Source organism: Anser brachyrhynchus, assembly GCF_964034855.1.
Source record: "Anser brachyrhynchus genome assembly, chromosome: 6".
In the NCBI taxonomy this organism is placed as follows: domain Eukaryota; kingdom Metazoa; phylum Chordata; class Aves; order Anseriformes; family Anatidae; genus Anser; species Anser brachyrhynchus.
Window position 1 is genome coordinate 36,136,778 of NC_137700.1, and position 15,729 is coordinate 36,152,506.

Consider the following 15,729-nt stretch of genomic DNA (forward strand, 5'->3'; position numbering starts at 1 on the left):
CTAAAGGCTGCATCTTGTTTGAATGAGTTCTTCAGTCTTGGTTCAGAAAGTTCAAAACTCTTGGGAATATCAGAGTGAAATTCAGACTCATCAAAGTGGAATTTAAGCTCACATTGCCACTCATGCATTTAGGCAGGCTCTGATTACAGGACACAGAACGTTTTGGTGACTGATAGTTTAGCTAGGTTCTCACAACATGCCAGCCCACCACTGTCCTCAGACACCACAGCCAAGCTCCAGCAGCGATTCAGACAGGTCCACCCCAGAGCAGTTAGTGGTTAAAAGAGGAACGAAGAATTGCAGCATCAGCTCCCAGCTTTTCCAGTAAGAAGTTACATGGTCCCCAGTAGGTCACCTCCTTCCTTCCATTTTCCCGTTGGAAGTATGGGTCTGATGCTGTGTACGTTGGGGTTACAGTGTCTGGTATGTCACAGAGAAGGACCTGAACTTTGTTTCACAGTTGCAGTGCCACCAGGAAACTTCACAACCTGCGCGATATAGCTGAAGAGACACGTGCCTACATGGTAACACCAGTCCTGAGCCACAAACTGGTCGATAGCTGCTAGCTATGGCCTGCCACCTACAGACAGTCAGGTCTTATTTCACATAGTGGGAGGCAATCAGAAATGCAGACCCACAAGCCAGTTTATTGCAATAGACTTATTCAAGTCCATCCATGTCTCTGGCAGTCTTTATGGAGGGATTCACTATAAAAATCTCACAAGCCTACACAATCTGAGTTCATATATGCACCAAGAGCAGTTTTTGCTTCTAACCCAAACGCTGTTTGAGGCACAGAAGGGAGTTGACTCCAGGCATTATATGGCTCGTCAAATAACCTGAAAAGTATTAAAGCACTTCTGAGTTACTGTATCCCCCAGGGGACAGCGTTACATCCTGACAAAATCCAGTAAAGCCAAGGACAACAATCTGTACTCATTTCTTTGGAAAAGCATGTTGTTAGCTGGAACGTTTTCAGGCTTAATAAATAGTCTTTAAATACTGAAAAGGTTTATTTTAGGATTTATAGTCCATTTTTAGAAAGACTGTTTATTTTACTTAGCCGTAATTTTATCCACTGACTATTCTACAAGAACTTGTTATTCTTTGCTTCACTGACAGCTATTTGATCTGGCAGGAGTGTCTGGAATGGCCAAATCAATTCAGTTTTTATCATCATTCTTCTTCAGTAGGCTCCTGGATAACAGTTGCCAGCTCACGTGTAGACATGATAGGCCCCCTACTCCTCCCAAACGCTGGGGAAACAGTGCATGTCCAAGAGACTTGGAGGCAAACAGAGACCTAAAACTCCCAGAAAACAGTACCACACAGCAGTCCACCCTCCAAAGAAGGCACAATTCATCACCACTTTCAGTGGTTCAGTTGTCTATCCTGCTCAGGTAAGCATCTTCTCCATTTTTCGTTGCAGAGAAGACAGATATGTTCATGGGTTTCAGTTAAGGCACTGGTCCATGATGTTTTCTCTCACAGTCAAGTTACAGATGAGACGCAACTGCAGGAGTTGGATATTTTCATCCCCCTGGCTGACATTAACAGTTACCTACAACTTACCGAAGCAGCAGGACAAATATGGTAAGCCCTGGATACCTTGTGATGGTGCACGTCAGGTGTGAATGAGTGACACAACCAGTGTTGGCATCCATACATAGTTTTAGCAGTGCAGAACAGCACAGGGTCAGTGTGTGCTCAAGCTGCAGTAATTCCTGTCTGCTTTCTGACTTTTCATGTACTTGAGCTACTACTTCAACTGCTGTTGAAAAGGGCTGTGTAGCACTGAGATCCCTTAGCATGCTGTGTAATAGTTCATGAGGGAGTCCCACTCCAAAAGCTAATCTTCTAATGTTAATAGGTGTGAAATCAACTAATTACTGCTACGCAGGTTTGTCTTTGATTTGGTGAATCGTAGTGAAAGCATGTCTCAGAAATACAGTGAGGGGACGTTATCTTGTGATAGAGTAAATAGGGCCTTTCAGCCAAAAATCTTACAGGATTTGGTGTAAGTGGCTAATAATTTGTAACACTTTGTTATTGACAAAAAAAAAAAGAAAAACAAGAAAAAAAAAGATGAAAATTAGGAAGAACATACAAGGGATAGACTTCAAATCCCATTTATGTCCTATGAAGAAAAAGGGGATGTGTGGAAAGAGATGACAATCTTTTGGAAAGCCATAAACCTGTCAGTGGAAAGAGGGACAACATGGAACCTACCAGCATAGGGGAAGGCATTTCCAAACCTAGTACATTCAGTGATTTCATCTTTCATCATCTCTTTCATCAAATCCTTTCTTATCTTTTTCCCTTTAACCTACTAGCCCAAATATTACTGACCTACATTACGTCATTTTGTAATTTAAGTAATAGCCCCTGCAAAGTACTCAGTCTCCAGATGTGTGAGCTGTAAGTGAAAATTTAAAAGATGTTACATAAATTAAGCTGACCTGAGTTTGAGGCCATCATAAAGTAATCTCCAAACTAATCCCAGCACTTCTTCAGTGCTAGGAATCACCGCTAGGCAGAGATTTTCACAAGTAGGTGTTAGGACGTTAGCACATACATCCTCTTAGTAGACGCACTGGAAATTACTGCTCTCCCTAAACCTTTAATATCAATTACTAGAAGAAGGAAGACAAAGCAGAAAAAAATATTTTTTTGCATGCTCCTACACTACCTGTTGATCTTTCACTGCCACACAGCACTGAGACTGCCTTTTGCCACTGCTCTCTGTTCACACTAGCCAGGTGCACCGTGTGCACAGCAAGTCACTTTGTTTCAGCCACAGTCAGCAAGAGAAAATATCACTGCAAAAGGGACAGGAAATGGGACTCCAGAAAAATTTGATCTGTGTCTAAGTTTACAGAGCTTTCCCAGTGGAAATTCACATTGAAAGGATTTGGGGCTGGTTCTGGGTGGGAACAGAACACTAGGTCTGACTGTCAGCTTAGCTAATCCTAGACAGTTTGTCATCACAGAGAGTCTATCGGAGACCAGCAGGAAAGAGATAATGGAATTTCCACAAGGGTCCAGTCAGGACAGCAAGAGATCTCTGATCCTTGCAATTATATCACAGATAAAACACATTATAATACATTTAATTTCATCCTCTTGGGATGACTTGGGACAATTATATCATTCCAACATGAATATGCATGCATGTACCTGCATCAAATCTGGCCCACAGTTTTCAGACTGGAGTCCCCAGCTCTCACTGGTGATGTTTCTAGCAGCAATCTCACTTGTTAACAGCCTGGGATGTCAGTGTCACACACACTTTACAAGGCGTGGGTGAAGCACCTTGATTTCAGCTAGAACCAGATCAAGAGGCTGCAGTCATTCAGCCCGTGTGTCATTTCCAGAGGGCAGTATGGTAAATGCAATTCTGTTCACTCTTTCCCATTCTGTTAACAGTAACTCAATATCACACATAATTCCTTTGTTGTCTCTCCTCCAAATACCCTAGTGTCTCACAGTGGACTGGTCCTTGCCAGCTGGGATGTTTATTTAACCATGGAGACCGTATAGTGGCTGTGAATGATCTGCACCCTCAGAACCTGGAGGAGGCCTCCTTGTTCATCAGCAGGTCCATGAGAAAGGAGGTATGCTCAACTGACCTGAAAATGATAGTCAAGTAAATCAAGCCAAATGAGAAAACACTTTGCTTTTGACTTTCAGATGTCTTCATTCAAACCAGTTCACTCTGTTTTGAGTGTGGTGTGAATAACCTCAGTACCTAGTAGTGCCTCAGCATCACTCGATGTAGCATTTCTTACTCCTGTGCTATTTGGGGAATGCAAGGTCTGCACTGCTGTGTTTGAGGATTGATCTCAAAGAGTCTGAGCAATTCAAACTTTAATTTAAAGTTACTTGGTATGTTTTGGCTGAGGTCTGTGCACTGAAAACTTTGGGAAGTAAACAATTGTCTCCAATGGATTTGCTTATAGTGGTTTTGGGCATTGAGAGCAGAACCCTAGACTCCTATTTCCTTATCCACCTATTATCACTTTTTTGAAGAATGTGGGAGATTTCTAAGTGATACTTTAACGCCACCGCAATCTTCTACACATTTATACCCACGTTTCTCTCAGATGGGCCCCAATTTCAATATGCTGGTTCTCTGACCCATACATGAACACCTTCACATTTTAATTTTGCTGAGAAAGTTAAGGTCATTAGATGCTGTTGCCCTCTATAGAAAAGAAAGCCAGTCTCCATAAGAAAAAGCTATCCACTTCTCTTAACAGGGTATTTTTTATTTAGCTAGTTAAAACACAAGTCAGATAGTAGCACAAATGTTTGTCAGTTTTAACAATCTATAAAGCAGTGTCTCCCACTTTTTCTTTTTAAGGTGAAACTTACTGTATGTAGGATTCCACATTCAGATACTTTCCATGTTAAAGGCTGCTCATGTTCCTGAAAAAAGACAACAATAACGAAGTAAGTGCCAAAGTTCAAGGGAAAGGATCAAGGAGAAGAATGTGATATATAATGCATGGAGATCTGTACCTTCTAGGGCTGCCGGACAGATTTTGTTGCTAAGTACAAAGAACGGAGAAAGTAGATTTCATTTTATGTCCTAACAACTTGTTTTGGTGACATGAATAGCTGTGTTTTTCTTCTGTTTCATGTTATCATATATTTCAGTTGCATGAGCAAGAAGGTCAAATCATTTACAAAACATTTGCACTGTATATACTTTGCAATTCAGTAGAAAGTACTGGTTCATGCCTCTGCTTGCCTCTTTACACTGAGTTATATAGACTTATCCCTAACTCCCGAACCATTTAGGGATGTGGGAACAACCTGCATTTGAAACAAAGCCATCTTTTCCCTTGCTTACTCTCAGCTTCAGAACAGCAAAGGCAAGCTGAGAACTATAACATTGGAAGGAAGATGGGGGGGCCTCCTCTTTGCTATGCCCCTCATGTTACAGCCAAAACATGCATATAGAGTGTATACAGAGCTTATACCTATTCTATATGGGTATGCATACATTTGTACATACATGTGTATGTGAGTATTTACAAACATATATATATATAGCTGTTAGATAGATTGTGTTAATATACAAGTGTGACAACAAACTAAATAACCATTTTTGAGTACAGATCATTTTATTTTGCCAGAGAGCCAAAATAAATTAAACTAGTTTTAGCAGGCATAGGTTTACTGTTATTAGCATATTTAAGGTGGATTTGGCCCAGAGAAGACATTTGTCCAGCTTCCTGTTGAATTAGGCCAAATCAAGAAACTGAACTTATTAAAATCAGTGTTTCTGCCACTTACTCCAGTAGTAAATTTGACAAAGATGATTTCTATACTTGCTTAAAAATCCAATCTGGACTTAAAAAAAATAACTAAAATCTTTATAAAATTGTATTCAAGCCAGAGATTAAAACAGTGTCAGTAACTCAAACAAACAAAAACATTTATACAACAATTCAGACTCAGCTCCCATTCAAAATATTAATTTTCACATTGTTTACACAGCCTTTCTCTTCTGTTTTTGAGATAAGAGTGTTTGTGATATGCTTATTTCTCGTGATGGGAAAGAATCACTTTCAAATATTTGTTACAGTGGCGTTCAAAGGCCTGCTTGTGCTGAATTCTGCATAAAGACCGAGGGAAACCCCAGTTCTGGAACAGCAGAGACTGAAAATGGAAGAAAAGAAATTCCTTAGGAGCCTTCCTCCGAAGTTGCTGTGGGATTCCTTTGCTCTGGGCTGTCTCTCCGAGCCCAACAAATCCCCTTCTGCCTAAGGAGTCTGTGAGGATGCCAAGGGCATCGCTGTACGGGGCACTGCCAGCTCCGTAACCATGTCGGCCTGCTCGAACAGGCCTCTAGGCCGGGATCCTAAAACCATGAATCATCTAGGTCAAGAGTACCCACCGATGACGTGTCCCTTGACTTTTCTGACTGAGGCTTGCCTAAACTCTTCTTCTGAACTTTAGAAAAGGCCAAGCCTTCCTGTCTTGTTCCAAGACTCATCTGGCTGTATAATTAAGATTTTTCTTGCGTGTTTTCAGCAGGCATGGGGAATTGCTCCACTGTTTCCACAGAAGTCTTTATTCTGGAAGATATTTTTTATGCCTGTTCTTCCTTCCATTTTTTAGACCAAATATCCTGCATTCGTTCAGCATTTTTTCCCAAACATTTCATGTAACCTTTCCTGTGTCACTGACCTGCAGAACAAATACCTCCTTTTTCCAGTTATGGGTGAACAAAGAGGTGAGACAGTCTTAAAGCAATTTCCTGAAACTTTGTATAGAAACATTTCCAAGAAGAGATGAACAAAGAGAAGCTCTAGACTGTACGTAGTGGTGAGAGGAAAGCCAGGGCCACAGAACCTGCATGTGGCATTGCTGCTGGAGCAGACGTTGAGCAACGTATGCTGCACCCCTCAGCCATGGAAGAATGCTACTTCTGGAAAAAACTACGATTTGGGTAGAGGTATCAAGCACGAGACAATTCCAGAATATTTCAGAAAACTGGGCGGTTACTTCTGTAAACAGTTACTGATGTGTTACATTAATCGATCCTTATGTCAGTTTGCAGTATGATAAATGCAGATAATTAATGTTACATATTGGCTGATTCACAACACTTGCTAGATATACAACATGGAAGTGACATCAGTAAATTCTGGTAGGGTGTGTGAAGTTGTCTGTGCATGTATGATCAATAAATGGGTTATCACTTTACAACACATATTGTATTCCCTGACTACCTCACTTTCTCCTAATACAGCCCCTCTTTATCCTCCAGAGACCACCCCTAACTTTCCAGTAGCTTGTAGATGGGACACCAAATAGCCCTTTAAAAAAATAAAAATTAACCTACCCTTAAAAAACAAGAGCAACCTGCTTCTGTAACACTTTTTGCCAATATGAAAATTTTACCTTTCTTCAAATGAGCAAATTCTGCTGAATCTCTATGCTGCCTCTAGAAATGCACAGCAGTACCCAGTACTCACATTGAACCCCAGATCCCCCAAAGACACTGTCTTTAATCCGATGCCAGCTGATGTGGAGCTGCTGATTTTTTAGATCACCTGTGGGCATTTAAAGGTGCTGTGTAGGCAGACTTTTAAATAGGTGCTATTGTAACTTCTTGTTGCAGTACACTCCGTGGCATCAAAAATCTTCTTAGCCAGTCCCCAGGTAACTTTTGGTCTGTGGAGGGTTCCTGACAGATGTTTAAGTTGACATGAGCTGAAATTCAGTGAACCCACAGACTAGCACACATGTGTAAAACACAGTGGAAAGAAGGCTGCAAATCCTGAAGCCTTCCTGCACCACTGACCCCACAGAGCTACCTGTGTGGAAGCAGGGGCTGGTGTCGGCTGCGACATGTGCCAGTTGAATCGCTCTGCACCTGCAGGCTGGGTCTACAAGAGACAGAAACCAACAGACTGCAACACAGATTACATGATTAGCTAAAGATTAATGTGCTCGGCAGTAACTGTATTTCATTCCCATGCCTTTAGGTTGTTTCCCTGACTGTTAGTTCATGGCTGCATTCACTCATTATTAGCTGCTGATTTTCCCTCCAAACTCCCAAATATGAGTCATGCTCTTTCTACCTCTCTAGTACCTTCTACAACAGGAAAGTGGCAAATGTCCAGGAGAAAAGCAAGTCCTGGAACAGATTAAAATTAATGGGAAGAGAAGTCCCCAAACTGATGTGATGTCACTGAAGTTAAAAAACATAAATTATACAGCAAGCACCTAGCAGTACACACAGTCCCAGCACTTTTCCTTCAGGAAAACACCACTGAGAACCAGGGTTGGAGTCAGATATCGATAAGAGAGCACAAGCCCTGCAGGAGAACGAATACGGACAGGAAAGGGGATCTGTGCTACCTGGCTGTGCCCATCCCAAGCCGAGCTACAGGCAAGCCCTGCACGGTGCAGCATCTGGCCACAACGCGTGGGGCTGGGTGTGATTTAGAGTCCCCGCAACCTGGGGTACCCAGCCGTGCATGCTTTGGCATGGCTGCACTTTCAGCAAGTGGAAGGAGAAGTTGCAATGAGGGAGAGCAATGGTACCTTGTACACTGGAGAGAAAACAGGTCGGTGGTGATCTGGAGACACCAGGCACCAGTTGGCGTTTTGCCCCCAGCATTCTGGGTGACCTGGGGAGAACCATTTCTTTCACCCACACAGTAAAATTCGAAAAGCAATTTCACACACATTTGTATCATGCAGTCTGTTACAATGAAAGCAGTCTCCAGCATCACATCCAACGCTACAAACTGCTTTTACTTCCAGAGCACCTGCTGGAGACACCTCCATGAGACCTGCATGCTGCAGAAGTGCACAGGTGGAGGGAGGACATAAAAGCCCTGTGCTGTGGAGAGGTGCCGGTCCTCAGGGTCCTCAGCAGAAAGCTTTAACCACAGGACTTTCAGGTCTGGGGAACTGACAACGTAACCTGAGATGTGCTGAGGGCTTTCTTGGTGTGCTTCCCAGGGACGATCAGCCCTCCCACAGAAGTGCCTCTCCGCAGCCAGCCCCTTCCCTCCCGCAGGCTGGCCAGCAGGTCGCCGTGAGGAACTTGGAGCGTCTCGGCCTGTTCCTAGAAATGCCACTGGAATTTCAAATGTTCCCTTTGGTCCCTTATCACTTTCTAATTTATTGCACCATTTGAAGAAAGCGAGAGGCCAGCCAAGGTTGATGCAAATCTTACATTCAGCAAAAGCACCTGAAGAGAAATCGCGTCTCTGTGCCCTGCAGCACTGAGGATGCTCAGCAGGGAGGATGCTCAGCAGCCAGGAGCAATGCGGCTGACAGTGGCTCAGCCTCTCCTCCCTGATATTGGATCAGGACCAGCTCCTCAGCGGGTGCAAAGCCACTGTGGTGGCAGCGGGACTGGACGTACAGCAGAGAGCGCCTGGCCGTGTTGGATTTTCCACCCCAGGGTGCCTGAGTCCAGGTCTGTGCCTGAGAGTTGGTTTTGTTTCTAACCCAGCAGTGGAGAGTGAAGTTCAGCAGTCAGTGGGAGCACTAAGACCATGGCTATCAGTGGTAATCTCACATTTTAAAATGCCTTGTCTGTTATTATCGTCATTGTAAAAGTTGATTTGGAGCCCTAGTCCCAGGCACCCAGCCCAGAGGTCTCTTCCCCTGAAACACTCAACACCTCTTCAGCCAAAGCAAGCAAAATATCTGCATCGGAGCAAAGCTTACACCCGCAAAGTTCCCCAGAGTGTCCTTCTTGGTTTGATTCCTTACCCGATTTCATTTCAAAATGGTGTCCACAAAGCAGATTAAGGAAGAAAAGGGCGCAGTCCAGCAAGTGACCCCCAGCTCACAGGACAGCCACCTGCCCGCGTGCTCCAGCTTTGGGGCTGGCAGCGACAGAGGCTGTCCTCACAGACCGTGCCAAACAGCCGGCATGTCAGTGCACAACATAGTTTTAAGCAAACATAATCCTAGGCAGGGCTGTATGGGAACAACAAAGTTTGCTAATCAAGTCTACCTGAAAATCTGAAGCAGCCACTGCCATGAGCAGTAAGGATGCTGACGTCTCTTCCAGTAGCGTTGCTGTGAGTGTACATCGTCCAAACAGTGGGATGAGGAATACCTCCTTCCTGGGAGCCCTCCTCTGCTGGAGCTCTGCTCTAGGCAGCATCTCTCTGGAACCACCATGGCTCGGTGTAGGCCTGTCTCCAGCGGCCCTGGGAACTGGAAAAACAACACACACACACGCACACAAAGGATTCTGACCTTTCTCCACATAGCAGAAGTTCCTCTGAAAAGTGAAATCCCCAAACACTTGCTCCAGAAAAGAAAAAACAAATCAATCTAAACCTCCACCTCTCATAATCCCCGAAGAAAAATGAGAAAGGAAAAAAAAAAAAAAGCTTGGAAGAGTTAGGACATGTGCCTTGTCTGCCTTTGCGTTTCTGCGAAAAGCACTGAATTATGAGTGGTATGCCATGAAACCCATTTGGAAGGGCCCGTCACATGTTTGCATTTCTCAGACATGTCCTTTTCCACCTGGAAATGTAGTTCTGGCAGACTGCAAGGATCTTGTACATTTGCCCAGGATTTCTGGGCACTTTATCTTCCCAAATCCGTGCGGCGTGCAGCTCCAGCGCTCTGTGAAGCACCCGTCCCGCCGTGCCTGTGCTGCAGAGGCGGTCTGTGCAGACCCCTGACAACTAGCAAAGCAAAGCGACTGTGCAAATAGTCCTGGCTGGGGGACCCTGACCTGAAACTCCCAGCTGCAGCACAGAGGAGGGGAGCCGTGGGCTTTGCAAGGCTGAGCAGACATTAAAACGCCACAGAACATCCTCCTGAAGCCCAGCTGAGCACCACCGCCATGGCTGTGGACTTCAGGAGAGCTACGTCCATTTTTTTTCTGCTGTCTCTGCAAGCTTTCCCATGATATCTGTTCCTGTTTCCTGTGTTTGCCTACAAAACCCAGCACAAAATCATGATTTGTGTCCCTCTGCGGGCTGTTAAAAGGGTACCACCACTGCCAGCTGTGAAGGTGGCACAGCTTTTGCACCCAAGAGGAGCCCATGTTTTCGTGTACTCGCTCCTCTGCAGCCCCTACTGACCAGTGGCATGTTCCACACCAGGGCGTATTTTGCCAAAACAACCTCATTTACATGCTAAATGCCCTTGGACTGATTAGATGCCCTGCAGACCTTCTGCCCTCAGATTTGCCCCTCTTCGGTTTTATTCGATGTCCAAAGCCTGTGTCATTGCTCAGAGATGTCATTCCGCTTCCAAGCAAATGTTCTTGTGCTCCTTTTTCTCAGAACAAAGGTGAACGCTGGTAGTATAACATTTCTAAGAAATTCCCAGCAGTGGAAGGGTAGCTGGGGGGAGAACGCAGATAGAGGAAGGAAAACTGAGTCATGAGGAGTAACTATAAACAGAAAGAGGGACAGGGGTAGGAGAAAATCAAGTCAAAGGCAGTAAAAGTGGAGTTCTCTGCTGTAAATACTTTTTTGTTATATTTGGTGATTTGAAAAAAAAAAAACAAACAAAACAAAAGAAAAACACTAAAAAACAGCTTAAGGTTGTTCCCTAGCATCAGACAAGCAGCAGTTCCTGCTCTTCAAGGCCAGCTGAAGCATCAAAGTAACTCACAGTAAATATGCGTCCGGTCTCTCTGGCAGCGTGATGAAGCATTGCTAAACTCAACAGCTCCTGGCACCCTGAGAGTTTCCATCCATTTGTACTTGTCTTGTTTAAGTCCTGCTGATGCTGGAGATCAAGAGGCTAGGAATAGTGCGGAGAGATTTTGGCACTGCAGCAAGAAGACAGGAGGATAATGTAACACGGCGTACCCCTACAGAACAGAGTCAATAGGCAACTGTCTCGTCCAGGGGCTACTGGGCAGCCAGCTGGCCAGGAACCTCTGGGATAACTCCTGAGTGCTACTTCAGTGGTCTGGCTGCTTTCAGGACCCCTTGCAGGTTTGGGACACCAACCACCCCAGACCCCTGAAGTGCACCTGTGAGTCTCCTGCACCTCTGTTAGGTGACGGTGTCTGGTCTTCTCCTGGCATGGAACTGGTTTGTCCCAGGTCTGAGGCGCTATTGTAACATCTGTAAAGAATAAGAAAAGAAAAGCAGCAGATGGAGGTGTACCTGAGGGCATGATCTGAGCCTCATCTCAGCGAGAGGCCATCCTGCCTGGCTGGCTCCTGCGCACCTTTACCTCCTCGTGCTCATTCCCAGAGCTTCCTAAACAGCAGCTTGGGGCTGCAGCCAAATTTATAGCACACAACGGTAAGGAATTTTCTGTCCCCAGGGGGCATAGAAATCAGGCTGCTTGGTTGAGTAAACATCCCCAGAGGGAACTGGAAAGCACCAAACCAGGAAACAAGAGCCTCCACGTCTGCCAGCTTTGACTGGAAGGTAAGTCACTGACCATTCAGTTCTGTCACTGTGAAATCCCCGAAATTTCCCCGATTGATTAAGCATCACATTTCATGGCTGCTCTGGCAAGCTTCACCACTGTCCTGTTTGCTCCAGGTGCACACAGATCCCTTTGCTGCCTTTCCTGAGCTTTCTGTGGTGCAATGAGCTCCTTCTCTACATGGTATCTGCTGCTGGCTTGGACTCTGGCTTGCACGCTAGCATCCCAAACCACAACCAGTACTCCCCAAGGGGTTAAAAAGGAGAGGAAGAAAGAAGGAAGAAAGAAATGGGTTGTCAACAGAAAGGAAATGACTTGATTTTGGTCGCCTGGTGGGCAAGGTGTTTTGTGAGTGTGCTGTGCCTGATGGTTCACCGGGCTCCTCCATGGACCTTTTGGTTTCACTCACGAGTGAGTGGATCACTGACAGCTCCGTGCAGGCGGCATTTGACAGAAGGGATATAAATCAGGCCGTGGCCTGCTCCCCCACCCTGTCCCTCCGTTTGGGTGCTTTGGTAGTTAGTCGTTACCTGACGAGCCATCAGGCAGTGACCCGCTGTCGTACCACCCTTGCTCCTCTCCCCTTGTCTCTGCTGTCAAAATCAGAGGGCCTGCTGTCACAGGGCAGAAATCCAGGCACCTTTACACACTGCTGGAGACGTTTGTCTCTCCGGAGGCCCCAGTAGCTCCCAGTGTCCCTGCCCACCACTCAGAGCCCCATTTCAGACCCCCAAGCTGTCAGTCACTGCCCCAGCGATCCTCAGGCCCTGCTAAAGCCCTGGGAGGAGCTACCTCCTCCATGAGTGACCATGAAGGACCTAGAGGCAAACCATGTTTCTGCTCTGCCCCGGAGCTCACTCCCTTGGCCTAGGAAGCAGCACAGAGGAGTGGATTTCAGCTGCAGCTCCCTGGTTCAGGCAGATCCAACCCAGAGCAGGGTGGAGAGCTGAGCAAGTAACGCAGCTCGGACACCGGGTGAGGCCCAACCTGCCTTCCTGGCCGAGGAAGCCCCACTGGGATAAACACACCAACCCATCTCCGCTCCAAAACGGGAGCTGAAACACGGGTTGGAGCCTGCTGCTGGCAGTGCTGTGGTCTCTGCCAGGAGTTCACAAATGACTGGAGTGACCAGAAAAAGCAAGTTTTGCTTCTCGCAACACGGTTCACCAAAAGCAGCGTCTCCCTGCATGAAGGCTGGTGGGCAGCCAGGAGGGGTGGGAGGCAGCGCGAGCAGAACCTCATCTTGCTGAACTCAGCTCCCAAGTCACCCTGTTTGCATTTGTGTCCTCGTGTCACCTTGTCCTCACATGCACTTTTTCACGTGTCTTTTTTCCCTGAAATGGTGCATCTTCTCCTCTTCTACCCATAACAACCAATACAGCGTACAGAAGGAAAGGTGAATAAAGTTAAATTCAAATGCAAAATGGGAAAATTTAGGATTTTTAAAAACTGTTTTATATAAGCACTTGCTGGAAACTGGCACAAACAGGATGCTATCTGCCCGGAGATACCATGGCACATGTAAATGTGACCGAGTGGAAAAGACCCTTCCCTGCCAAAGTATTTGCTGGAGATTCGATAACGAGGTGCCACTGTACAACAGTGGGTAAGGGTTCAGGGAAAGTGGAACCAGGAAAGGCACCCAGGCGGTGCAGGGTCTGCCTTTGCAGGCTGCAGCTCCACACGAGGCTTCCCAGGCTTCTGCTGGCACCGCAGCAGAACTGGCCCGCCCGTGCACCACCTCTCTGCCTGAAAGCAAGCATGAGCCTGCGGTGGTTGTGCTGGCCAGAGATTTAGGGTCTCACTCTTAACCCACCAGCACCTCACACTATGCGCTAAATGCAGGTGGGAGACCAGACCAAAAGTCCAGACTCACTCACGTGATGAGCCCCTTTTCAAATACATACCCAATAATTTCTCTATTTCTGTTCCCTGGTGATCAGGGAGCAGACAAACCAGCTGGAGGAATCCTCCTCTGGGCCCTTGGGACTGCTTCTTGGCTTCATACAGGTACGTGGTGGTGGCTCCCCTTTGAAGTGTGGAAGGCTGCAGGCAGCGTGCCTGGGGGCTGTAAGGCGTGCATGGAAAGCACCAAGCCCTCCTCTGTGATTTTTGTTTCTCACAGCCCATGCCTGACTCAGCTCATTGAGCACATTGCTTTCCTCCTCTCCCCTTTCCCCTCCTGCTGCCCTTTTCAAACAGCGTTGCTTTTAGCTCATTTATCTGCCTATCAGGGTGATAAGTAATCAGAGCAGGGAGTCCTGATGGGAAATACAAAGTGATCCTTTAGAGTGGGCACTGACTGAGGAGGTTACAGCTGCCCTTTTGCCTGCTTTGCCTTCTGCCCCAAGTCTGTCAGCACTTAACAAATTAGAAGAACATCCAGGGTATTCACGAGCCCATCTTGCTTTAGAAAAATCTGTTATTTACGTTGACGTGTGGCACTCATTTGATGTGGAGGTAAGTACAGAGCCTGCCTCATCTACCCTCTGCACGGGGGACTGGGGTCAAATCTTGCTTTAACAAAGAAAGCCAAAATAACCTCCAGTCTATTGACTTTGAGATAGTGGTATCCTCAGTTAGAGTGAACACTTGTAACCAAAATAACATTTTTTTTCCACTCCAATCATGTATCCCTCATGTCAACATTGCCTAAAGACAGGAAACATTTTCTCCATCATTAGGAAAAGTGGAGCTACTCCCCAAGTCCTACTTAATTACACTTCAGCAACTCTGAAATAAGGTTTATCATATGTCTGTGCCCCCTACAGGACTTAATCAGCTGCGATCAGAGAGCCTTCCCGAGGAACAATCTAGGAAAGGAAAGAGAAAAGGTCCTGCAATAAATCTTCCCACAAAAATCTTGTTTAATTAAATGGTTTTCCACAGCCGTTACTCTGCCCTTCTTGGCAATCTAAGAAATCTAATCCTGTTATTAATCTTCTTCCCTTACAATATGGAGAATAAAAACAATACTTTATTTCCGGAGTTTGGATTCTGAGAAGACTTTTTTCCATATGAAGGAGGCCAAGTAAATGGTAACATGGAGAGCTCCTAACATGAAGGAGGATGAAATGCTGCAGCATTCAAGGCTACCCTCGAAAAACAGCTGGTAGAAGTACAAATACAAACCAGAAAGGAGGAGGAATGAAAGCAATCAGAGGGCTGATGCACCAATACCTACAGCAGAGCAGACAACTGAAAACAGACTCCAGCACACACAGACTAAAAAGGAATCTGGTACAAAAGCCATTCCTCTTCTGCTTTTGCTTTGTGAGCCTATCAGCATGTGTTCCAAATCAGAACAATATTAACTGAGTCAATCTCGTAGATGTCAATGTCAGTGTCTTCCAAGACACATTTTTGTGGTTAGTTCCAGAAATAAGTTTGCTTTAGCCCCCCTGCCTCTCCCTCCCCCCCCCCCCCAAAAAAAAACCCCACCCACACAACCCTTTACTCTAGATAACAGCGTAGAAACCGATAGCACAAGGTAGAGCCACCGTGAGGCAACAGGTGTCTCACACCTACCATCTGCAGTGAAAGCCGGTTTATTTTGGTTCTCTGCTACTATTTGCATAAAGGCTAGCTAATTGAGTTGCAAACCTGTAACCGCACCAGCATGTTCCGAGCCCACGCACATACTCATTCTCTGTAGGGATATTCATTCCTGAAAATGTAATTATGGAAGCAAGAAGATGTCAGAGCTGCGATTACCATTTTGACCTCAGTGTGCTTACTCCAGTACCTCATACTTTGTGCAAAATAAGTCAATAAGTCAAAATAAGAAAAAGACACAGGAGCCCAAAACCACAAACAATTCCTAAACGACTGAAG

At 45.7% G+C, this 15,729-nt stretch overlaps 2 protein-coding genes across 11 annotated transcripts in view; one reads left to right on the forward strand and one right to left on the reverse strand.

The window, feature by feature from the left end:
• PLEKHS1 (pleckstrin homology domain containing S1) overlaps positions 1-6,720 on the forward strand; it is a 19,797-nt gene extending 13,077 nt beyond the window's left edge. For 5 of the 6 annotated variants that reach the window (XM_080596536.1, XM_080596537.1, XM_080596534.1 and 2 more), the window contains 5 exons: positions 1,191-1,400; positions 1,492-1,593; positions 3,479-3,614; positions 4,364-4,452; positions 5,594-6,720. In XM_080596536.1, coding sequence (XP_080452662.1) covers positions 1,191-1,400; positions 1,492-1,593; positions 3,479-3,614; positions 4,364-4,432 — 517 coding nt within the window. In that variant the 3' untranslated portion in view covers positions 4,433-4,452; positions 5,594-6,720. The remainder of the gene's footprint in view (positions 1-1,190; positions 1,401-1,491; positions 1,594-3,478; positions 3,615-4,363; positions 4,453-5,593) is intronic. The other variant, XM_080596535.1, reaches the window with a different exon arrangement.
• LOC308196853 (uncharacterized protein) lies at positions 6,067-15,311 on the reverse strand. Of its 5 annotated transcripts, XM_080596543.1 has the most exons (7): positions 13,803-15,311; positions 11,489-11,582; positions 11,122-11,323; positions 9,497-9,702; positions 8,065-8,150; positions 7,332-7,403; positions 6,067-7,201 (listed from the first exon to the last, which is right to left on the reverse strand). In XM_080596543.1, the coding sequence occupies exons 3-7, from the start codon at positions 11,201-11,203 to the stop codon at positions 7,162-7,164; spliced, it is 486 nt and encodes a 161-aa protein (XP_080452669.1). In that variant the 5' UTR covers positions 11,204-11,323; positions 11,489-11,582; positions 13,803-15,311; the 3' UTR covers positions 6,067-7,161. The 5 variants fall into 5 exon arrangements, 1 of the variants encoding a protein (XP_080452669.1); XR_013952437.1 differs by having other exon boundaries at positions 6,067-11,281; XR_013952438.1 differs by lacking the exon at positions 13,803-15,311 and adding an exon at positions 11,689-11,712 and having other exon boundaries at positions 6,067-11,281; positions 11,506-11,582.
• Between the last annotated feature and the right edge of the window lie 418 nt (positions 15,312-15,729).